Source organism: Stigmatopora nigra, chromosome 16 (genome assembly GCF_051989575.1).
Source record: "Stigmatopora nigra isolate UIUO_SnigA chromosome 16, RoL_Snig_1.1, whole genome shotgun sequence".
NCBI lineage: Eukaryota > Metazoa > Chordata > Actinopteri > Syngnathiformes > Syngnathidae > Stigmatopora > Stigmatopora nigra.
Window position 1 is genome coordinate 6,317,221 of NC_135523.1, and position 25,842 is coordinate 6,343,062.

The 25,842-nt window shown below is 38.5% G+C and overlaps 2 protein-coding genes across 6 annotated transcripts in view; both read left to right on the forward strand.

Annotated features, from left to right (window-relative positions):
- LOC144209268 (partitioning defective 3 homolog) overlaps positions 1 to 9,700 on the forward strand; it is a 234,425-nt gene extending 224,725 nt beyond the window's left edge. Inside the window, exons 29-30 of one of the 2 annotated variants that reach the window (XR_013329067.1) lie at positions 3,692 to 3,805; positions 9,672 to 9,700. The gene's annotated coding sequence lies outside the window, so the exon portion shown is untranslated. Of the gene's footprint in view, positions 1 to 3,691; positions 3,806 to 5,074; positions 5,199 to 9,671 lie in introns of those variants that run through there. The other variant, XR_013329066.1, reaches the window with a different exon arrangement.
- Positions 9,701 to 11,072: 1,372 nt separating this feature from the next.
- The window catches only part of nrp1a (neuropilin 1a), a 44,818-nt gene continuing 30,048 nt past the window's right edge, over positions 11,073 to 25,842 (forward strand). For 2 of the 4 annotated variants that reach the window (XM_077735475.1, XM_077735478.1), the window contains exons 1-3: positions 11,075 to 11,532; positions 12,541 to 12,976; positions 13,606 to 13,780. In XM_077735475.1, the coding sequence (XP_077591601.1) occupies positions 12,910 to 12,976; positions 13,606 to 13,780 (242 nt within the window). In that variant the 5' untranslated portion in view covers positions 11,075 to 11,532; positions 12,541 to 12,909. Of the gene's footprint in view, positions 11,533 to 12,540; positions 12,977 to 13,605; positions 13,781 to 25,842 lie in introns of all 4 variants that reach the window. The other 2 variants (XM_077735477.1, XM_077735476.1) reach the window with 2 other exon arrangements.

The window sequence follows — 25,842 nt, forward strand, 5'->3', positions numbered from 1 at the left end:
ATATAAATGAGAATGACCTTCAAAGGCAAAGTTTTTACTGCTTGCATCTGTCTAAAATGAACATAAAGTATAGAGTGGCAAACATTACATTAAACCAATACCAGAGTATCCGATCACCCGAACAAATTAAATTCAAAATGCTCCCCAAAAGAGTGCAAAAAAATGTTCTGCCCTGTTGCGCCCACCCTTCCCGGTCCGGCCCCTAGTGATCTCTAGCTTCTGCGTCTTTGTTTCTCTCCTCTTTGTTTCCTGCCTGTCTTCATTAGATGTGTCAAGTTCTTGCTAAATCTTTGCCAGCCTTCTTCTTATGCTTTGCTGCTCTCATCAGCGTGCCCTTCAGTTGCCTGGAAACTGAGCGTGACGAAGACCTGAGGAAAGCAGCAAAGTACACCTTCTGACGCCAGCCAAACATCAAACCGAGTTATACAAAATGAATCAAACTTTTCAGAAGCCAAGGGGAGTGCATGTAGTATGGCTGTGATATGGAGTGTTTTAGAGTCCAAAACAATATGGCCTCATCATCTTCCTTCAAAAACTAAGAGGAATAAAGGTAATCATTAATACTCAAAACAGATAGGTATACGTAATTTGAAGACAAAGTCATTACCCAAATAGGTAGTAGTGGTTTTCTGTACTATCTTTCCAATTGAAGACAATATAACATTACTTTTATTTAAATGTATTTGTAAACCTAACAACCTAATGATAATGATCCATGTGTTATGGTGATGAGAAAATGTAGAACTAAATATTTTATTAATTGCTTTACAAACAGTGTGCTGCATCTGATCAGGCTGCAGATAACTGGCCAACAACAACTAACTTTTTGTTCTACAGCAGTTGATTAACTATTGTGGATTACAATTGCTGTAGATTTATATTTAGACACATACAAGTACTCACAACTAGCCATGAGAGAGGGTTACATTAACATATCAGGTAGTCCAGTATTTTATTACATTACTTCTCAGTAGTCAATGCGAGTAAAGAATGTAGTGCAAAGAAATCATTTTCATTCTGGACTGTTATTGTGAAGTACCATGTTTCTGTTTAAAACATGGACACTGTACTACATAGTAAATATGCACCTTATAATTTTTGTGTATTCCAGCTCCCTACTGGGAGCAATCTTTACCCTGACTGTCCACTTCTTCCAGGAGTGAAGGAATCATCTATCACATGCCATGTGTCTTTTTTGTCACCAACTGCCCACTTGTCACTGTGAAACAAACATTAAAATGAGGCTATCCTCCCATCACTTAGTAAAACTCAAGCAAAGCAAAACTGATTTGTACATCACCCCCAGCCACCATGTGATGTAAAATCAATATAAAGGGCATGTATTTTTGTGTCGCTCTGTGGTTGCGGAGCTAATGGCCAAACAAAACAGATTGAGTGTCTGTTAAGAAGGATGATGGGACAGCAAAGTGGGGAAATCAGGAAACAATGAGGCACCTATCTGAGAATAGTACTCCATCTTATCACACACATTTAGAAGCTTGCTTTGCACATAGCGATATTACAGTGATGGCAACTACCGTGTAGAGGCCGGATAATGTCTGAATGTACTGTATAGTGTGTACCGTGGGCATTGAAAGCCTATTTTCATGCTTTGAAAGGTTGAAGAGACATTGACAGGGCAGACAAATCAGTCAACCATATCGCAAAATTGAATACATGCAAGTGAATCTAATTGACTGAGAAGCTTAACATTCTTGGCATGTCCACCTCATTCTGTCGTTCTATTGCTTGTTTACTTGCATAAAGCAGAACACTCATGGATAGCAAAATATTGCTTAAAATACTCCTTAATAATTATTGTCCAATCAGGAATATTGGACTTCCTAATGAATGTTCAATATGGAATTAATGATCATCAAATATAATCCCTTAACATTTAGGATATAGAAAACAGAGGAAGAAAAATACAAGGAAAAAAATTAAAAGCAGCAAAAAAGAGACACAATTGATGAAATTGATAGAAAAGGAAAGCAAGAAACAAATGTAATAGAGAAAAATATGGGAAAATATGCATGGTAGAAGGTTGCTAGATTCTACACAATTATAAAATCATTATAAATTTGACATCTGTATAAACAACATATTTTGGAGACGATACAAAGTAGCCAACTCATAATCTGGCATCATAGCCGTTTCACTCAAATAGGGCTCAGGGAAGGCCAGGGGGGTATTTCACAATTCGGCACATCCTGCATCCAATGGCAAGTTAACATAATGCATAACAAGAATTCAGTGTGTTAGGCCCACTGTGTGGTTTGTGTTTTTGTGTTCTCGCCCATTTCTAAACATTTGCACAAACCTTGTGTGAAATATACAGCCATATTCCTAATGTGTATATCCTCAGCCAATCTAATCAATTTATTCTTTTGAAGGGGCAACTACTATCTTCAAACGTTTTAAAATTAACCATAAAATATGACTGGGGGATTTGTGGGTTACTGTCATTCCTGACATCCAGAAACAGATTTCGCCTTGTTATGGGATGTGTATATGCTACTATGACTTTCTACTGTGCCCTTCTTTTCATCATGCAGTGACATTTTGTAAAATTTAAAGCTTATTATCTTTTCAAGCATTTATTTGGTTCCTAAAGTTGGGGAAGTCATTTAACTGGCTCTTGAACTGCAGTTTTTAGTAAAAGGGAAGTTGAAGAGTAGAGAAACAGGTGTCAGTTAACTGGTCAACAGTTAGAGGAAATGCCTAAAATACAAATTTCAAGCTCCATTAATTAGGTGAATAGCACATTTTTGTTTCAAAAGCTATAAACTTACTTCAAGCCAGACTGGGAGTGTCTGCATTCCAAAGTTTCTCACTGTCTAACCATTTACTTCTCTAACTCTTTTTATGTGTCCCTGTGTAGTATGCAACTTGTGTTTGGCCGTTCATGCGTTTATACTTTGTAGTGTCATTGTGTATGGGGAACATGTAGAAAAATAAGATAATGACCATAAATAGAAATGAGTTCAGAGCCTTTTATAGACACCCATCAGCAAAAGTTAGTGTGTGCCAATACAGAATTGGATCTCAGCAACATCTTTCTTGTGTTGTCATGTCCTATTATTTACTCTGTTATTTGTCGTTCATTTGTTTTCCTCCCTTCACTTCTGAAATCGGCTTCTCATTTTCTCATGTATGTCTCTCTCATGGTGAACTTCATTTGTTTTATATTCAAATGTTTTGTCTCCGTCTTATCACTGTTTCTCCCTGCCCAGATGCATTTCTGTGTCTTGATGTCTGTCTCTATTTGTCTCTGTGGACATGTTGCTTTGTCTAAGGGCTGCACTCTGACATGGCGTACAGAAATAAGTTTGCTTGTACAGTGACAGCAGCACATTCCAGCAAGGATGACAGCTCGGGATATTGGAAGAGTTGAGGGAAAGGGTTATAGTTAGGTAGCAGCAATAAGATGGAAATCTTGTTTGTCGTTACAATAACAATATAAAAATGCTTCACCGGGAAAACTAATGTAGCATTCAAGGTAAACCTTTTTCACAAATGTATTTAGATTTAGTTCTTTTACATAATGAAACTATCCCAGTATATGAAAACACTTCAAAAGAATAAGAAAAAATAACTCAGTTTTGCCTACAATTCGAAAAGATTGTAACCTTATGACAAATTCAGAGGACAACAAATTTTACATCTGACACCATTTTATCAATGTTCACAGATCTTGTGATGTACCACAACACATTGCAACCACAGTTTCCTGGAGAAGTGTGTGTTTGTGTTTAGTCCGTCCATGTCACATCCTGTTAGAAGCCTGACTCCGCCTGTGCATAATGTAAGTCCAAGTCTTATTTCTCCAGTAACTTTTAAAGATGTACTTTTGTCTACCGTCGCCCCATGACTGTTGAACCTTGTGACAGATGAAAAAGAAACTGTCTTTTCATAATCTTAAGCATGCCGATAAATACACTTCATCCAATGAAATTGGACTTAAATTGCCCATTTAATAGTTTACAGACAAAACCAATTTTATTAGACTGTGAAAAAATTACATTTTTGTGGCAAGGAATTTTTTTTCTAAGCATTTTTGCACCAACATTTCCAAACCAGTGAAGTAAGGGCATGCCTTTTCAAACAGTATATTTGTATTATGCTCTCAAAAAGTGTTTTCTTTAGGTGTATATTCACACCTGCACTGGTTGTTGATCTATGCTCAACCATGTTTATTAGTTTGTGGTGCACACCATTTACACTGATGTTAATACAAATCAGCAAACTCTGGTGCAGAACAAACTACCGTATAGGTGGTCTCAATTCGTATCCAAGTGAACTATGTTGCGTGAACCAAAAAGGTTCTACTGTATTTTGATCCAGACCTGAAATAGCGAACTAGTCACACAGGGATGATGTTTGTATTATTCCCTTCATGTTTGTTTTACATTAGCAAAGAGGTTCCTACACTGTAGTGGTTCTACTGTAGGGAGACTCATTTGTACGATATATCATTTTGCCGCATTACATGTTCTGTCTGTGGTCTGAACGTAGTTCACTTTGACTTACTGGACAATCAAATTAGGTCATTCCCTGAAGTCTGGTTGCCTCGGTATTACATGTTAAGACATTCTCTTCTGATTAGGTGTCAGTGCAGTCAGCATATTTTTCAATATAGTTACACATGCTTGGCATTTCAAATCACCAAAACAGGGTCAAAATCACCATTTTCTTTCAGGCAGCTTTTTGTTCTTTGTCTTAGAATTGCAAAGGAATTCAAAAATATGGCTATATATATGTATATACAGATTTACTTCCCTTCCATCATTTACATATACTTCTCTCAGCTTCTACTGTGCAACAAATATGTACAAATTAGTAAACAGTTGTCTTTGTGTGACATGCATGTGTCACTTGGGGCACTTTGAAGTATTACATGAATATCATTTGAAAAATTATTCCACAAAATCATTCAATGTGAACTAGCCCAGAAAAAAATCAAAATACGGTTAACTTACATAGTATTTTTTACGAGATAGCGAACCATTTCAATGCATTTAGAGCAGGCATTTAAGGGTAAAACATTCATTGTAGATTTCACTCTTCTGGACAGATTCAGGTGTCATGGTAGCACACATATTGTATAGCCACCCACACAAGACCACTCAAACTGAGTGAGGTATCTCCCAACCCTCCAGCAAGTCTCTGATACAATGCCCGGCTTCTCATCTTCCTCAGTGGCCTGTCTCACTGTTTCAGGTAATCTTGGTCATCAGAGGCATTGTTAGGATTTCCTCTTTTTAATTGCGGGACTTTAGCCTCTTGTGCTGCTGCTGTTTCGGGCTCAATTTCAAACTCGCTTTATCAAGTGTTCAGCCAAGGTAAAATGACCTGAGGGAGAGGTAGGTTTACCACCTGTTGGGGTAGTTTCTGTCACTTAACAAAGCAGGATGTCGAGTGGGGTGGATTGGAGGACAGTTTGTTGACTTTATTGTCCCTGGTGTAGAGTATTTTTATCCATCCTAAAGTTTCTTTGGGTCATTTTAAAACTAGGTTTTGATTTATATTTTAAATCATATTTTTCTAACCCTGTTTTAAAGCATTTGCACAATGCAAATATTTTAAAATGACAGTAAAGTACTTAATGGGGTGATTTTTTTTTTTTTTTATTACCATCTTCTGCCATATTTTTCTTTTACTGTTTATTACATGTGATGCATGACTCTGTACCCATTTTGAATAGATTAGTCCAAAAATATTAACAAAAAAATCAGGAATTTGAACCAAAATATCTCAAAGCAGCCGATAATTTCGACATTATATTTTATGATTAATCATCCGCATTATTGTTATGTTTTACCATCCAACTAAACTTTTTTTTGACTGAATCAGGCATTTTTTTAAATTTGTTTTTGTTGTTTTTATTTTGATGGTACAACTTCTAAGGCAGGTCCCACTACACTTTCAGCAAAAAAAAATCATACATAACAATACAAATATAAAAATAATTCCTCTGAAGAAGCAATGACAATGTAAAGCAGATCTCTCTGAATAATATACAAAACTCCACATGAAGAATATATATTTTTGTTCCCCCCTGGGGAGCAGTCTTTTTTGTCGTCGTTCTCCAAGGAGATTTTAAAGGGCTAATCTCTCATCATTTAAGTCAGATGGATTCAGCAGAAATCATATCAGGCTCCCATACTGTGAGCTGAGGAGGCAATATCCCTGTGCAATTCTTCATTGACCTACATAGCTTTTCAGGCTGACAGTTCCCTCCTGGACCACACCTCTCTCTCTCTCCCCTTCATCACAATCATCTCCCAGTGTGTGTGTGTGTGTATCTGGGGTGTTGAGTAGTAATGCATTCATTATCTCAATTCAAAAATGAAGACCCAAATTTAATATTTTAAAAATAAAACACAATCAATGGCTGGTGGGGGGAAAAGAATAGATTTCCCAAGGAAGGACCTTGCTTTGTTTCCAGAAATGCAATTAAGCATCAAAAACAATTGCAAAGTGTAAAAAAAAAAAAAAAAGATCGCTTGATTAGGTATCAAAGATTTGCTAATTTTCATCAGTGATGTGAAATTGGGGTGCTGCAAGAACGAGTTTGAGAGTGTGTGAATTTAGGCCGTGCACACACATGCACACACAGCAGCAAAATGGCGTCACATGTTCAACTCACACACACACACACATACACCCGAGACTGACAGTCGACTGCCTCATCATTAATTCAGGAGCAGTCTCTCGCACCCTCCTTCTACCCCTGAGAAGCTCTCAGTGCTTCCCGGCAACATTATGCATATTTATTCATACATCTTTCCTCCTTCGCTAAATGTCACTGTAAATGTGTCTACTACCAATGAGGGCATTTCTTTGTTTTTGTTCCATTCACTCCTCCCCACCCTTCCCTTTTTTCTTATGTCCCACGTTCACTTAGATAACTAACAACCCTATTTTTTTCTTAACAATTTCCATATGTCTAAATATCAGAAAGTCTTCATTCAGCTAATTTCATTCACTCTTAGATGCATTCACCTTGCATAAACGTTTCAGCGGAAAACAAAAGCTTTTGTACCAGTTACATTGGCGCTTGATATCTCTGTGTAATATCCCGCATCCCCCTCAAATGCCCACAAATACCACCCTTCTGCAAAAGAATCATGAACATAGACATTGGCTGTTGCTCACTGGCACCCATTTTGCATTTAACCTTCTCCTTTTAAATATATACATCCCAGATTCTTTATTTTTAAACTTTGTCCTAGTTAGCCCTTTCAAATAATATGTCAAGCACATAGTTGGCTTCCATTAAACAAAAAATAAGACCATATCAATGTATTTTAACATAGTTTACTATGAAGAACAGACCAGAATACTACAGTAATAGTGGAAAAAGTCTACACATGTTTATTGGCTGCACTCTATACATGCTTGTAATACCTTGGAATGATACCAGCACACTCTTAGCCAGCTATGAGGTCCCCTCGGTCTGGAACATATTTTTTTTCTCTCTCACTTTCTCTCTGAGGCTTAGTAAGTTTGTATGATGTCAAAGATAGACGTTTACAACTGCCATATAATTGATGGCATGTTTGTACAATTATAGTTTAATATCAGAATGGCAGACAAATGGTTGTTTGACATTCTCGGACATATTATAACACTGTTACATACAACAACATACAATATGATCATAGAAGCTTAATATTGAAATTTTGACACCATAATTTGCAGGGTAGCAATTTTTAGACACGTTCAGATTGTCACTAAATGGGGATTGAATTTATGATGGATTAACAGAAGTTAAGGAAATGTGCCACTTATTAAAGTTGAAATAAGTATTTGTGTGAAGTATCGGAGTAAATATGGTGCTGGTATGGAATTTGATAACTTTATTGGATAACTTTATGCATCCCTTATTTGGGAAATTCCATTACATACATTAGCAAGAGCGCGATAATGCAGATACAGGAAAGGCATTTTAGACATAAATTAATAGGCAATGTACAAGTTAGTAAATCCATAAATAAATATGTACATACATACATGAATAAATATATAAGTAAATAATAAATAAATAGGCAAATATGCATCCACATACTATTCCATACATTGAAAGGCCAGAATCATAGTTATAGTGACTGAACGGTCATTTTAGTTTATTTATATATTTATGTATGTATTTATTGATCTATTCCTGTCAACGACCAACCTTCAATAGCGTCGCGACCCACATATTTAGTCATCTGGAGGATTACGCACACTATAGAAGCAGTAAATATACAGTAGGATTTTTCTTCCTCCTTTGTAAGAAGCCTCTCCATTGAAAAAAAAAAATACATGAACAGCTTAGATGTTTAAGATTCATGTGTGGATTACCATTTTGTTTAGGGGCCTTGTTATAGGTCTCATTTTTTTTGTATGAGATACAGTTAACATAGCAACAAAACATTTTATGTTGCATCTGGCATAGGTCCAAGTGCTTGTCGCTCTATTCAATTGCACAGAGACTACTGGAGCAATTTTCACAAAATATGCCGGAGAGGTGGAGCACAGTCCAAGGTAAAACCATTCCAACTGTGGGACAGATTTGTATAAGTGGCCTTGGAAGAGGCATTGGCTCTAAATAGTGCTCCTGCAGTACATTAATGTTTTCCTACCATTCAAAACCTTTTTCTAACCTCTCATCCAAAATTGCCCTAAAGTATTTAATTGCAAACAGGTTGTTGGGATAGGACTCCAAAAAACAGATTTTTCAATCAGAAATTTAGCTTGGAATGTTCCCTCCGGAGGCAAATAGCTTTAACTTGAAGAGTTTTCATTGAAGGAAAAGAAAAGCTAATGAAATCAAATCCTCCCGCTTTCAGCGGCAATAAAAATGTCTGCTTTTTTACCAGGAGTAATTATTCACCCTGCTCTACAAAAGATTATTGGGGCAATATAAGAAAGAGCAAATCCTTTAAATGGTTCTTTTATTGTTCGTCTACAATCAAGCTCTCATTTCAGATGACACAGGCAGGCAGGCACCCTTGTGAAATGACTATACACGTTTTTCTTCTCTTATCCCGAGGACACCAAAGCTATTTTGCCTTTGATAGAGATGCCCAACACCAATTGAACATTTGCATAATCAGAAAGAAAAGGAATTACCAGAGTCGAGATTGGGAATGGCGCTCATTCTCTCTTTGGGAAAAAAATATATATATATAATTAACTTCAACAATAGTCTGATCTTACTACATATACTTCTTAATAAAATGTGTTCTGTCAAACTGTTAAATCGAACAGCATATATTATGTCAAATTTCTAGGTTGGGGGGGTTTCATTCTGTTTTGCAAAGATAATATTCATTTTGACTTTGTTTAGGCTATTATGCAGCTTTACTTGATACATTTTTATATTAATTTTGAACGCACCCATGTGAGATGTTGACAGTAGTATCACAACATTATGTTAACATCCCAATATGTCAACAAATGGCTTTACTCTTATCTGCTTTTAATCGAAATAATTGACTTGTATTTGATCAAAAATGTACTTAAGGGACTTAAGAGTCGGTATCACAATCATTAATTCACCTTCCAAGAAAATGCATGCATGAATTATTGCTGCTGAAGCACATTATCTTGTGTAGAGTGTGATTAAATTGCCCACAGGATGCAGTCCTTAATGTCTGACAACCAACTTTATTCCACTTTAGTGCACTTGTCTGGAAACCAGCTGTCCACTCAGTCCTTGAGACTGAATCACCCCTGACTTGTCTCCACTGCGCAACGCCTCCTACAGGGCACCAGGCTCACAATGTTCAGTTATTAAACTCATTGAGTCATTCAGTGGACATTTTAGTCACATTTTTCTGGTGATTTTTGTTCCAGCTCAACCCCCATTGGTTAAATAGTCTGTGGAACAAAAAGCTGAACCCACCTACAGTGGCCCTCCAGGACTGCTTTGCCCACCCATGAATTCTAACCCTAACAACAAAGTAGATTGCGGGAGCATGTCCCCGAGCTTGTGTGGGATATCTCCGGGTATCCTCAGGTTTCCACCCACATTCCAAAGACATGCATGGTAGGCTGATTGGACACTCTAAATTGCCCCTAGGTATGAGTGTGAGCGTGAATGATTATCTGTCTCCTTGTGCCCTGTGATTGGCTGGTCACCGATTCAGGGTGTCCTCCGTCTATGGCCCGAAGTAAGTTGGAATAGGCTCCAGCACCCCCAGTGACCCTTGTGAGCGTTGTAGGTGTTTCAGAAAAGGAATGAATGAATGTTTTTCTCACGTATTTCATACAAAATTGCTGTACTTTTATCATTTTGACAGGGTTTAGTTGGTAGTATATGGACAGATTAAGGGTTTTACATGTACACAGCATCTTTTACAAAAAGTACAAGTTACGAAACCACATCTGGAACCAATTCATTTCATAAGTACAGGTATATAACTCATCTTATCTCATTTTTTTTGAACCACTTTTATGCTCACTAGGGTCTTGGGGGGTGCTGGAGCCTATCCCAGCTGACTTTGGGCCACAGACGGGGGACACCCTGATGATTGGTGACCAGCCAATTGGAGGGCACAAGAAGACAATTAACCATTCACTCTCACAATCATACCTAGGGTCAATTTAGAGTGTCCAATCAGCCTCCCATGTATGTTTTTGGAATGTGGGTGGAAATCAGAGCACCCAAAGGAAACCCACGCAGACTCAGGGAGAACATTCAAACTCCACACAGGTGGACCACCCTAGATTTGAACCCACTGTGAGGACAAATCACAAACCACTCAACCACCTGACCGCCAGGTATACGACTGTATTAGAAATATTGATTTTAGTCAGACAACTTTTAACTACTGTCCACAATTGCGAGATTCATAGAATGAGCCAAACCAAATGGCAGATTTGCCTCAGTTGTGACCTTCAAACTATCAGGGGTCAGCGGATGAAGTTCAATAAAAGCATATCCGCTCCAAGAGAAAAGACAGCTGTGTGAACTCGCGCACCCACAAGCGCGCGCACCTCGACTAACACGCGCGCGTCCGCGTACTCATCCCTTGTATAAAAAAATAAAAAAAAAGAGGGGGCGTGTCATGGAGGCTGGCAGACACTCCAATCAAACCTTTGGCGTTTTCCATCAGTGGGAGCAGCGGCAGCCGTGGCGCACGCACGAGACGCGGACGCGAACAAACTTGTTCAAATTGCCCCGCGGTGGATTTACCAGTCGCCTGATGTTATTTAAAACGATCGTCTCGATCTAAAGGAAGGGACACTTGTGGGTTTGTAGTGATCGGGTGGGCTTGAAACGTGGGAAAAACGTGCGAGTGATCACCGGTAAGAAGCCCGGGGAAGTGCGCACGAACGCGGGGAAGACAGCGAGGAATCTTCGGGTATCGGCTGCGCGTCTTTTTTTTTTTTTACATCGGGAAATTCGTCAAGATTTGCGCTTTGCCCATAAAAAAGGAGATCGTTCTGTTTAAAGTAATTTCGAATTATGTTGAAGAAGACTTTGTAATATTTGGCGTTTTGACGAAAGCTGTGGCTGGACTTGATGCACGCGCACAGGTGAATCCTGCCTTTTTATTTTTAATTACTTAAATATTATATAGATCTTACTGCATGTTGGCAAAAACTTAAATAATGAGTATTGTTTTTTAATGAAGACCTGAGTGATAACTTCCCCAGTTGAGTTTTAGTGGTCTTTTTAAACAAATAAACCCTAAAGTGTTACATATAATTCATATAAAATATCACGGGTTGTGGTTATACTGGTGGTTAGATTGTTTACAGGATTAAAGATGAAGGTATACAATCAAAACAAGATGTCTTTGTTCATATTTGTGCAGCGTGATCCTATAAAAGCAGCCTTGAGTGAAATGCCAGTACAATTCTGCTTCTATCATTTATGAATTTCAGTGTTTATTTTGGTGTCAGTTCTTTGGGACAAGATCCCAAATATTTGGTCTTGATAAGAACTTGTGTGTGCTAAATCTCCTGCACTAGATTAAAAATAAAAATAAATGCATGATAAGAAAGGGGCATGATAACAAGTGCATTTTTCTGTCTAAAATATGTTAGAATGTGAATTTTATGTGATCAGAAAACATAATACATTGGTCATTATGTAGTCTAGTTGAGAATAAGTCTTATTCCTTAACCTAAAGTGATGTAAGAAGCAATCTTTCGTTAATGTCTTGTGCCCCTTTATATGACAACAAGGGGTTGAATAGAAGGTGGACAATAGAGAAAGAAGGGGAGATGGTAGGGTGAGAAAGGACAGGAAGAGAGAGGCATGTCACATAATTGACGACTGGCGCTCTGTTTGTCAGAGCGCCGCTTCGCTTTTACGCAGAAAAAAGGTTGAATGACTCTGGCAAGGCACTTTTGCAATGTGTTGCGGGCCAACCTCAACCTCTCATGTAGTTAAGAGGACTCATTATTTAAGGACCCTTATGTCTAATGAGAGTGCTCAACTAGGGTTTAGTCGCTTTTGAGTTGTCAAAGCTTTCAACTTATGTGCCAAATTTCAACTGGACGCGGACACCTTCTAAAATGTGTTTCTTTTCTCCACAGCTGGTGGATTGTTCGCTGCCAACTCATTGTTTGACGAAAAAGGACCCCCAAGGAGAGTGATTTTTCTTCTTCTCCTCGTTTCTTTTGACTATATTGAGCACATTGGTTCCGTGGCGAGGATATGGCCAACTCCGGGTTCCAGAGGAGAGTGCAGTCCGTTGATGCGAGAGGAAACAGGAGCTGAGAGGCAGGATGCCAGCAACCTGAAGATCATCTTTATAAGCTTTAAAATAAGTGAGACTTTTGTTTGTTTGGTTGTTTTTTGACGACTGCCAAGGTAAAACAGGAAAGCCTTTCCAACAAGAAGGCTTCTGGATGAGTTTAACTGGGATTTTTTGCTCATTTTAATTTGGAGCTGACAAAATAAGGATGCGTTGTGGATTAGTCTTTGTCCTGTGGATGGGATTCATCTTGGTGGTCAAGGCTTTTAAAAATGGTAAGTGATGTCTGATATTGATTGAAATAACAATTTTATGTACTATATAGGTTAATTAATCACATTAGATTTTTATTGTTGTTTTTTTTTTTAGATGAAAAGTGCTTGATTGTTACTAATCAGTTTGAGGCAAACTCACAAGCTCCATCATAGCAAAGCTCACTTAAAATGTGGCTTTGTGATTTAGTTCTTGCATTACAATATTAATATTACTTCATCAAATGTGAAAACTTCTAGTTATTAAAATAATGTTTCACTTAATTCAAATCACATTAATCTTAGATGTGGTTCTGTATTCAGGCACATCATTCATACCAAATGTATATATTTTTTTTAAAAGTCAACGTTTTCTTAAATAATTTCAAAACATGAAGTATTTATATATTTTTTTACATTATAGCCTTTTTTTTGAAATGATATGTCCTCATATTTTAAAATTGTAGTATATTGCTACATTTATCCCATCTGTTTAATCATAGTTGTGTTGTACTTTGTTAACAAAGCGTCGCTGAGTTTCAAGCAGTGGTTGTCTGGGGTTAAACTGTGAACCAGCAGTCCGCTACATTCCCTCTTTTGTTCTTTTGTCTGGCTAAATTCATTCTCAATTGTGCTCATTTCATATTTTGTAGACAAATGTGGAGGCAACATCCGAATCTCAAATGCCAACTACCTCACCTCTCCCGGGTACCCCATGTCTTACACCTCCTCCCAACGCTGTACATGGGTGATCTCGGCTCCTGGCCCCCACCAGCGGATCCTCATCAACTTCAATCCACATTTTGACCTCGAAGATCGAGAGTGCAAGTAAGTGCCTAACAAAATGATTCTGACCTTCAGAAAAAGTCAACTTACACACCCTGAAATCTGTTGTGTAAAACTACATTTCCAAAAAAATGAGTATTATTGACCACTATGCTTAGAAATGTAATGGGGTGGGTATGTTGCTTTATTGTAATAAAAGTTGATTAGGATTGGTTGAAGGTTGAGAAAAACAACCTGGAATAAGTGGAACTTTTAAAAGGAGATAGCTTGACATGTGTCCTTTTATAGGTATAAACCTCTCTGTTCTCCCTCCAACCTCTTGGAGCAGATTGTACATTAAACTGCGCCATCTAGCGGTCATTTATTGTGCTTATGGTGACCTTAAGCGCGCATGGCACACAGTAGGTCACTAAGAAATGCCTCTGTGGTTGTAGAATCTCCTCGCTTTCTTTCTATGTGCCAAAGAGAGTCACACGACTTGGGACTAATACAAGTTTAATATTGTTGTCAGACTTGGCCAGACATCATTACCCGAGGGGATTTTTCTTTGCAGCTCTGACTCAGACACAAAATGCATGCAGAGCAATTCTTGGAGAACTATTTATTTCAAACTGTGTAGTTGCAAGTTCAAGTGAGATGCTTAGAAGATGAAAGATGAATCTCAAAACTAAAAGTTGTGAGCAGTCCCACTCAATGAAGTCTACAAATCTGCTGTCAGATTGATAGTTTGAGCAAATGAAACCATAGACAGACACTAATGTGATGAGTCTATGTCATTGTGTGGGTGCCTGGAGGTGAGCCTGATCTAGGCAGACTGTCTTGGTCAGATTGTCTGTCAATGAGTGTGTGTGTCGGAGCCTCTGTCTCAGCTGTTTGTTTACGCTGCAGGGCTCAAGAGAGTACAGGGCTTTGCTGGATCCTGTTACTGTATGCCCACTCCACCCTAAAACCTGGACCCACTCTCCCTTTGTCCCTCCCTGAATGGCTCCTGTATCTGTTTGCAGGTTTCTTTTTATTTTAAAATCCTGGATTTCAGACCCACTTTAGCCTGCCTTTCTCCTTCCTTAGATTAATGGTTTGGTGTCTTTTAAGGCTGGATGCTCCCCGGTTTTTCTTGGGGTCATATTTCAACACCGGAGGGACTATTAAACTGTCCAAGAGAGTGTGTGAAGAAGAGACAAGAGGAGTGGGGGGGATGCCTGCGACAATGATGGTGCTAATCAAATTAGCCAGGAATGAATTTCCTGTGTGTCTCAACACAGACGAAAGGGGGGGGGGGAGAAAAATTATCTAGTCTGCGAGGGCTGAAGGAAGCCAGCTTTTCAGGATGACAAGGGGGTGGGATCTTAAATGTGGGCTATCATCGAATCATCTTGGATTTAGCTCTTCTTTTTCATTTCCAGCTCGTGATTTTATAGACTCAGTGTGATTTAGTTGAATGTTCTTGTTATTAATATTTGGACCCTTGGTAGATGTTCTTTAAGAATTATGTACATTTAATGTCAGTGACTGCCCTGAAATTAGACAACCTTGCCATTTGGCGTTTGGGTGACATTTGTGGAAAAATATGACACTTAGAGTTGTGTGAGGGCATGTTCTTTTTTTCCCTAGTAAACATAATAATTTATATATAGAGGAGTTGGTATGACAGAATGATGTGCTTCTGTAAGGAGTTTTCACAGGAGGGATGATGAGTTTTTGTTGTTTTACAGTTTTAATTATACTTAAATGTTATAGGTGTGGCACTGGTAGGCTAATTGCATTATTATTATTTACAATGTCCAATCAGAATTGGCCCAAATCCTATTGGCTAATCTCAGACGTTCCCGCTGATAATACAAATGATTGATTGATATTTTTGTGACACCTCATACGAAACATGTAGAGATGAAACTGGAAAGCCGGGCTAACCTGACCTCAAAATGTGTCTATTTTTAACCAGATGTACTGATGTTTCATTTTTAATGGTTTTTTAATGGAGCTGTTTCCACGGGACTTAGATTTTTTTTCTTACCACACATGGATTTCCAGCTCGTGTGATGTTCTCACTTAAGTATCAGCCACCCTTCGGTGGTTTTTCCAGTTTCAAGTCATATATTTTGTTGTTTTCCTCAATATGTTACGTCTTGCGTGTGGGTGGGCTGTTTTGGAGTACTTTTGCGTAGTTAGTTGGGCTTTTTTCCAAACTTTTTTGTTACAAATCTGTTGGCATAATCAGCCTTTGCAAAATGGACATTGATGAGAGACAGAATGGCCTTCTTATCTGATGGACTGGCAAAGTGGGTGGAGGAGATGTGATGGTGGTGGTGGGGTGGGTGGGGGGGGCACTACAGTGCATGGTTCAGTGCACAGCCTTTGCAATCTAATTAGTGGGCAAATGGAACACACATGCACCACATGTTCCCCAACATGGCTGTTATCAGCAAACCAAACAAGAAGCACTCAGAGTGGGCCGGTTAAAAAGGAGGTGGGGGGAAGACAGAGTGGACTTTGGACGCATTGGTGTCGTTGTATGTGCACGATAGCCTTGTTGGGGTTGTTTGGGGAAGTGCACGGGTGTGGATCCTGAGTTGCGGAGGAGGAGCAGGAGGAGGAAAACACTTCATCACAAAGATAAGGCGACTAAGTGAGCCCTGCGATTCTGAATGCAGAACGTGTTTACCTTTCACGCACTGTTGTGGACTTTCACAGACTAGAGTTGAAAGGGGGAGACCGTTTCGGGTAATGAAGTCTGAGCCAGAGGCATACCCTGTGTCCGGACAAATATTTGAAGTCAACACGCCCTTAAATTGGTTGAAAAGGTATTGCTTAAATCAAATAGATCGCTTATCACACACACTTATTTTATATAAACAAATCGGCTTGTTGTGATTATAAATGTTGGAAGGTCTATCTGACTTTTTTATCTGTTCAGCTAAGCCAAAAAAAAATAGATAGTTTAAACACGCTCAAAAGAGTAATTGATCCGCGAATTAAAATAGTCGAAAGTTGTGTGTTTTTTGCAGTGTATTCTGTTAAAACAGACCCGCAAATGTTAAACTGAGTCGAAAGCTTCAATCGCCAATCTGTAGCTCCAGGCTGTTCTCACCATCTTACTCGCCCCTGCTGATTCATGGACTAGAAGAAGCTTTCAATACATATGATCCTGACAGTCCTTATGAATCATTGATAACATCAGATTTGCTGACTATTCGCAAAAACATGTCTTGTTAAATAGGTCGGAGCCAGAGAGGGAGTCAGTTAGTCTATTGCAGCATTTGTTTCCATCAAGGTTGGGATTAAGGATTTTTCTGAAAGAATGTCAATGAAGTAGACGAAGAAGGGGGTTAGATTAGATATATGGTAGAGTGGTACTCGGCAAGCCAACTTATTTGAAGAATGCCTTCTCAAGCAGCCTTTTGTGAGGGTGAAGAAATGAAAGCATCCTGCCTCGCCATGGTTCAAAAGTCTGGAAAAAAAATGCCATCAGGTGCCTGTAACTCAAAGTGTGGAAAGCATTTCTTTCCTCTGATGAATTTCAGTCTTCCTTTTACTCTACGGGACCCCTTTGGAAAAAAAGAAGGGGAAAAAAACAAGCTCCTTCCACCTCGAGCTCCTGCCGTGTTGCCCCTGTGGAGTCGTTCGGCCTGCTGGGAGGGCAAACATTCTCTGCTGTGGACCCCTTTTCCAGTAGACAACATGACCCTTCCTGGTATAACTAACCAGGTTTGTATTCCAAAGCTCAGGAAAGAGGGAGGGGGATTGTATTTTGTGTACCCTAGATCTATTGTTAGTCTTTCCTATGGCATTTGAAATCCCCATGAAAGAGAATGCCACCTGTTCATAGGAAGTGGGTGTCAAGAACAGAAGGGTCTTTTTGGGCCATCTCCTCTCTAATTCCTATTTGCCTTTACACCTGAATACCAGAGGGACTCCATGGCGAGGAGAGGTGGAGCAGCATAGTAGTTCCTTTTTTGTGAAAGCCTGAAAGCATCTATGCCTTCTCTTTCCTAATGTTCCTACTCCCTCTGCGATCCCACCAGAGGGGCATTGGACTGTGATATAATTTATCAACTATTGTCATGGAGGTGCAGATATAATTTAGGAGTATTATGTGATTTTTATTTTTTTCCGATACATTTCTGTTGCAAAAGTATGTCGAGACCTGATAGATTAAGTAAGCAATTGCTAATCACTTAATAGTTTTTTTTTTCATATTGATAACTTGAGACCACTATCAACTTTGTTTTTTGCTGCCCTTTGTTTTGTTTCAACTAAAATAGAAAGAAGAGTATTTTGTTTATCATGGTGGCCAAATTTAACACAAAATATTTCTTTAAATGTAGAAATAGCTTTTCAGTAAAAAACTAAAATATATATATTACATTAAATGAAATATGAGGATGGATGGACCATCCCTCATTGCATAGAAACCCCTGTTTGCCCAGCAAAACAATTTATAAATGTTAAAAGATAATTGTGACAATTATTGAAAACCATTGCTGATATAATTGCTTTTATTTCCTGAATTGAGTTATCTTTCACTTCTCGTCAGAAAGAATGGCATTCACAATGCCAGTCCAAAGTGGAGCTGCAATTGACAGAATAAAACTGTGATGGTTGGCAGCGGTTTTCATAATGACCACCTTTGAGAAAAACATCCCAAATTATGCACCTGCTATTTTGCACACCAATAGACCAATGCAGTAGATGACAATAAAAATCAAATTGCATCTAAAATTACAATGACGGGACGTCCACGCTTCTTTGAATATGTCTTGTTTGCGCTTCCTAACAATTATTACAAACATATTTTGTCAACATGAAAACTTCAACTTGAATGACCACTTTAAACATTGCAAAAAATACAACAAGTACAAGACAGGCAAGTCACTAAAGGCAAATAAAAGCCACATTGCTTATAAATATTACGTGTTAATCTTATCAATTAACCAGAGGCGACAGAAGAGCCCAGCATACAGAAACACAATTGACCTTCACACTCAGTATGCTCTCTTTTCGTCAGTTTTAAACACAAAAAGGTTATTTTGTGCCTAATGAGCAGGATTAAAGCAAGGCCCTCAACGAGAGATAGAAATGATGCAGCAGTGCGGATGACCGTGGGTGTTTTTTTTTTCTTTCTCTTTTTTTAATCTGCCGGTGAAGTGTTTCACCTTGCCTAAGACTTGGAAGGGCAACCTGATTGAAAAGCTTTCTGGCTGTGGCATCTGCCATACTCCCCACTGCTCTGTCACCACTTTGATTCATGCACAACCTGACCACAAGCTGGAGGTGAGCCACTCTAACTCGCAGCGGGGGGGAAGTGCAATTCGCAGTCGAAGAATATAGGAAAAGGAGGAATGGGAACAAGGGGCAGTGTTCATAAATAACTTGCTGGATTTCAGATACGCCTTTTTTTCGTCGTTCTTCACATTCGGAATTGTGTAAGCTCATGTTTGCAAGAGATGGAATGTTGCTCAGATGTCAGGATGCTGCAGATTTTTTTTCTCCCTCCCTTCTCTTCTTACTCTTTCATCTAGCCAGATATATTTTATACTCCAAACCGATCCAGCCTTCGCTTCATCGAAAAAAAAAGTTGCTTTCTAAATTGCTTTGACATGTTGCTACAAAAGGATATATAACTAGAAAATCATGCTAAAAATTACTTTGTATTGAAATCAATAAATTTTGTCTGCCTTTCATCATATGCTCACATTCTCCAAAAACCTGAACAGGATTTGCAGAGAATAATATAATACAGTACTGTTAGGAGAAAAATAACCACTAGCCTAGGTTTATGGTGGTAACTTGAATTTTCTTCCTACTTATTTAATCTTTGTTTAAGGAAGCCAATTGAGAGCAGATTCCTTTTTGCAATGCTAACATGCTCTTGAGTTGATTTGGTAAAGGACTTCAATATATTTAAGAGGAACAGGCTTGCCTGGCCTATGTTTGCTCACTCATCTAAGTTTATTTGCATTCCGTGATTTTGATGGATGTAGTGCTGGTTCCGTGTCTCCTGTTTGTAGCCCAGAGCTTAAACAAATCCACTATAGTCACAAGAAAAGTCTCCGCAACGACAACAAGCTTTATTCAAAGAATCAAGACCATCCCAAGAGGCCATCAGCCTGAATTATAGTTTGTTTGTTGTTTGGCAAAGAGTTGCTAGGGTGGAAAGTTAAGCCCTAGACCCCGAGATCCCCAGGGTCATTTTAGGTAACTCTGTTTACGCACAGCGGGCTTCAAATTGCCGGTGGTTGTCCACCACTCAACGTGGCGTGATTCGGCCACAGGACAAGCATACAGTGATTGATGGGGCGCTTGCCTGCTGCGCTCTGATTGAGTTCGAGCCACTCACAATCTCTCGCTTTGTTTGCTCTTTGCTTGATCTCCACTCACTTAAGTGGCTCTTTCTTTTTCATTGCTGCCACTGTTTTTTTCACAGCTTTCTATCTTTTGTTGGACAGCTGTAATTGTTGTGTGCAACTTAGTGTGTGCATGTGTTTTTGTGAAAGATTTTGCTGCATTGTCTCATTAGCAGATTGACTGCCAATACCCTTCCAACCATTCATAAAAAAAAATCATTTTTAAAAATGGGCAATTCATTCTCGTTAGATTACTACATTTTTCAACTCATAGAAGCAGAACTACTTCAGTATACTTTTTTATACACTAACTTCTCTGTGTCTAATATATCAGTACCTATTTACCATCTTTTTTTGCTAGCCAGAACTTTTTTTAACATGTTATTCCATTATAATTATTTTTAAAAGCCTTAAATATGTCCCAAGAGTGAGAGTAACCTACTAGAGTGCTTCCAGACCTCATTGGTCTCATTGGAACCATATTTGGTGACCTTGACCGAAGGTTACCACATGAAAAATCTGCCATTTGAAATTTCAAAGAGTGTCCAATTATTAGTTAGCTACGAATGATTAAACATCCACATGCATCATTTATTTTTACTGCTGTTTTTTTTTACCCCCCTCCTTTTCCTGTTAAGAACCAGGAATATCCTGTTCCTGCATGAGGTTATTGTATGTGTAAGTCCATGTGTAGATGTTGATTGTCCATACAGAGGACAATTCAGAGCTAGTCATTTTCTCAGGGTCTGACCACAATCTATTCCACTTGTAGCAGTGTGTCCAGTGAATGACCCGGTCACACAACAACATGCCGGGACTGATCTTTGACACCCGGCCGACCATTGTCCCCTCTTTCTTTCTTTTTGGGCATGTAGCTGCTCATTTGAGGAAGAAGACACACTTTGTTTCAGCTCATGAACTTTAAAAACTGCAAATTATGAAGGGTCCAAAGTTTTTGTGGGCTTTTCTGGCAGCATGAAATCAACATTTGTGTATTTTGTGATTCTATCTTTTTCAGCTCTTTCCTCTTATTTATTCTCACTCTTTGGAAATGAACCCCACTGATGATATCTCAATGTATGTGACTAGTGATGTTAATAATTCAAGATAGATGGAAAGATGAAAATCATTTTTCACTCTTGACCTACAAAAACAATAACTTTAGGTTTTTAGATAAATTGATGGTTAATGCTGGATCAATATTGTCTAACATTAAAATGCAATGCATTAGAAACAAAGCTAAAAGGACCTTTTATAGGAAAGACATCTTAACTAAATGAGCCATTAACAAGCAACCTAACAAAGCAAAGAATGCAGCCTTTTTTCTGTTACTTCCTTCCAGGTGCAATTTGGATTTCTAAAGATTTTATTGTTTATTTATCAATGTTATCTTTCCTTCTTCTCAAGCTATGCCTTTGTACTTTTTCAATGGCTGCCAGATAAATAATTATTCTTCTAACAGACCAAAACCCACCCATAACACAACTCTTTTCTCTTTCCTGTCCATTGTGACCATCAGAGACGATTTAAACAGCACCCAACAGCTTTTAGCTCAGCTTGACCTCAGTTTCAACCCGGCTCCTCCCCATCCTCGCCTCTTCTGCCACATCTACTGCCCACTTTGAATGTCATACACTCCAGTCCTTGTAGCTCATTACCGCCCAGTACTACTCGCAGAAAAGTCTCAGATGGATCATCCGATCTACATATCTGTTACTTTTTCTTCTCTCCTCGGATTTATTTTTCCAAGTAGATTATCGGGTTCATTTAAGTTGTGTATGATACTTCTTTTTTGAAGCATGCACAACCCAGAATGCAGTTTACATCTATCCGACACCTCCACATTTGTTTGATTTGACTGCTAATCCTGCATCGCTCCACTCGGATTCACATTTTCCCTTTAAAGTGTGATCATCAAACTAGTAAATAATCTTAGTGTTTGTATATGTAGTTTGGTGATTTTCTTTTTTTGTGTAGAAAGACATTTCATATGGAAACAGGGTATATTTGCCACCCTGTGCCATTTCACGCCCTTCCTGCCCTGTTTTTTTTACCCTTGACCTCTCATTGCTTCAGCAATGGCAGATGATCTGGCACCGACCCCTAAGGAGAACTCGCTTTGCTCACCTCTGCCTGCTTCTCTCTTCTTTGCAATCAGAGATCCTTTCAAATGTCAAGGTGGGACAAATGAGAGCTATTCCTGCATGTAATGGGCCACAGAAATGAGGGAGTACTATCCCAATTTATTTCTTCTGTTCTTTCATTTTGTTTCTCTCTCTCTTTCCTGTAGATTGTGCTTTCTTTCTTTGAGTAAACTTGTCATCAACAATGCAGCATTTAATCACATTCACACCTAATGTTTTCATGTTTGCTCATCATACAATAATGGAGTTTAAATAGCCGCTTTCATTAACATGATTGTTGTCATCTACAGAACGCTAGAATTAATGGAAAACTAAAAGATCCAAGATGGCAATATCCATCAGTGATAATGGTAATTGCTGTTGAGAAGTATGCATAGGCCACAAAAGCAGAAACATTGGCAGCTAAAATTGTGTCCCAACTGAGTGTGGCCATGTTGGTGGGTGTTCACGCCAAAGAGACCCGATTGATGGGTACAGCTGGGCTTTTGAGGGCGGAGAATTTTCTCTCATTCACTATCTTCCCAACCATCCCTGTGGCAATGGCGCGGTGAGCGGAGTAATCACGCCCTTCTTCCCACATTGACAAGGAACCACTTCTGAAAGCACATCATCTCTGATTGGTGGGTGTTTTATGCTGCTGTGCTTGCCACATTCAGACACTTCAACATTGATTTGGGGAGCAGAATGTGATGGAGGCTCACAATAGTGCTTTTCTTTTTAGCTATAGTACATAGATTTTATTGTCATGAAAGAGTACATTTGTGTTAAATGTCTTCAAAAAAGTGATCATTTGATGGACTATTTGAAAGTACCTTACATGTTTACATTTTGGTATGTTTTATAATACATTGATGAAGTTAGACATCATTTAGTGTACCTGAATTATTTGATTTAAGCACATAGGGTATGGAATAGATCTTGGTATTTGCGTGACAGCTAATGAATGTCATGTGTGAGGTAGAATAACATGGAAGGGTAAGCAAGGGAGAAATACCTTTATATTTGAGTCCAGATTTAAGCAAGAAAAAAAACACCTCAGCCATCATTTTGTACAAACGTTAATGGTGTTGTGTCGGCGCACCGAGTGACAGTTTGCGAGCTTGTTGGCCCAACTTTCCTGACAGCTGACAAAAGCTAATTTTCCTCTTCAAGTCTGCTGGGGCCTTCAGACCTGCAAATCAGTTGTAATAGCTCTTTGGCCATCGTGTTACCCTGAGATGTTTGAGCATGTTGTAGGTAACACAATTTCATAAGGCAGTTTTTATTTAAGGATAGTGACAGAAACAAAGATATCCTCAAATCACAGATGGAGTCTTTTTTTTGGGGGATGTCCAAAAATTTTCAGGGCCTGATTAAGAAATATAGCCTCATATAGACATTTAATATTTGTAGTCAGACTCTACAGGCAATATAACTGTAAGATTGTCAGGCTGAGGGTTTGTTGCCTTCTTTTAGCCTTTTGCAAGAAGCTTCTAATGTTCTTGTCGACTGCAAGCCAATTGCTTTCTCCATGTGCCTGGAGAAAGAGGCAGGCTAATACATTTGAGTCGGTGAAGCGAAGGTTGTACAGAATTACTTTCACCCCTTTTCCCCTCTGAACACCCCGCTTTTTTTTTCATTTTAATTTCCCCGTTGGATTGACAAACCATTTTCACTATTAACACTGTGTGTGTGTATGTGTGCAGATCCAGAGCAGACAAGACAAATAAATAGGCACAGCGTTTATCTTAATCATATTGTCGCCAGTTATATACACAACATTCAGCCCAGTGATATGATGCTACGTGACACCTCAAAGACAAAAATTCTACTTAAACTTGACAGGTTGGGGTATCGACGACATGCTAACCCTGAAACTGAGGGGCCTTTTGGGAGTTAAATTCAGGCTGTGTTTGCTTAATCATTATAGATGAGATTAATACATGACCTCTGTCATTTCCGAAGACTCAGGGTTTGAAATAAATCCTTGCAGGTGTAAACGGCACTAGAATAGACAGAAGAAGCTTTTTAGAAGCGGCAAATTGCCCCCTGAAGCAATTTCAACATAATATCTTCCAGATGATAAGAGTCTAAATGATTTACACACAGAATAGGGAGTCTAACGCAGAAATACTGGAGGTATGGCTAAGACTCATCAAGACCCAATGAAGCTATTTTGCCAGCTCTTTTTTTGGCATATCATACAGACACCATTGTGTCACCTTTCTTAGCACCATCTGAGCTGTTGATGAAAGATTAAAAATGCAATAAACAACTATTCCTGAAGGTGTGAGGAGCTAATTTGGTCATTAAAAGAGACCTTTTAAAGCTGTTAATATATAAAATAAAATAAAAAATACATTGCTCATGTAATGTCTTCATTCAGGAAAAATGTGGTATATAAAAAAAACATCTCGGTACAGTACAAACAAAAATTTATGGATACCAATTATGATTTTATTTTTTTTTAATTGTGTTTGATTCAGAAAAATACGTTAGTGGGATCAATCAAACTAGCAAAGCGTAATTAAACTTTTATTAAATTATTTTAGTTCAAGGGATCCTTTAAAGAGAAACTCCCTAAACATTAAATCACATCATAGGGAGAATAATTTTGTAAATGCCATGTGAATTTGGTAAATGTTTTATTGCATTGGACTTGATAAAGAAGCTGAAACAAAATAGCACTTGTTAAAGTTGCTCAAGCAAATCCGTTCCCACAGCTAGGAGGGAAACAAAGAATGAGCAAAAGTTGTAAAGGAGGAAACAGGCAAAAAATATTACTCAAAATGTCTTAAAAAAACGAAAACGGTCTCATGTCTTGTTGGCTCTAAAATCGACCCAACGGAGTAACAATAAGAGAAGAGCAAGTGAGGGAATAACAGTATATGCAGGTTTACGGATTTACTTTGGATCTGTGTTGGTTTCTTACTAGACAAATTGAACACCATTGTTTATAAATGGTGCAGTGTCCATTTTCCAATTGTGAAATGAACCCAAAAATAGTCACTGAATCTCTAAATCTTAACCTGATCATCTATGAAATAGTTCTACAGAAAATGACGCAAAACAAGTACAAGTAGATACAAGTTTGGTCCCACTTAAGGGATATAATTTCAAACTGAGCTATGAACACGTGTAGATCCATGTTTTCTTCATTCCATCTAGGTAAATCTCTGGTAACAATGATGCAATAATTGAGTAATTCTCTAGTAACAATTTGTGACTTCCACTGGTTTATTGTCTATATCACTTCTATGCACATTGGTCATGGGAATGATTGAGCCTACCCCAACTGACTATTCAATTAAAATGTATCTGCCAAGGATAATAACCGGCATTCACATATTATTAACCTGAGGCTGTTTGGACCACCCTCGATGATCTTTGCCAACATCTACATACCTCATAGTGTGTCTCTATGCATCATGTCTTCTTTTCCCAGAGTCCTATTTCAAAGCTTATCTGCCTCTAAATCCAGTTCTGACTCAATTAGTCTGCTGTTTCCCCTCTGGTGTTGGAGATCTAAATTCCATTGGCATGTAATTTTTTGCGTGTGTGGCTATTTAATAGATTTTGCACCTGCTCCTCAGGTTCAGTGCACATAAAAGGAAATGTACATCAGCAGTCTTTGAGT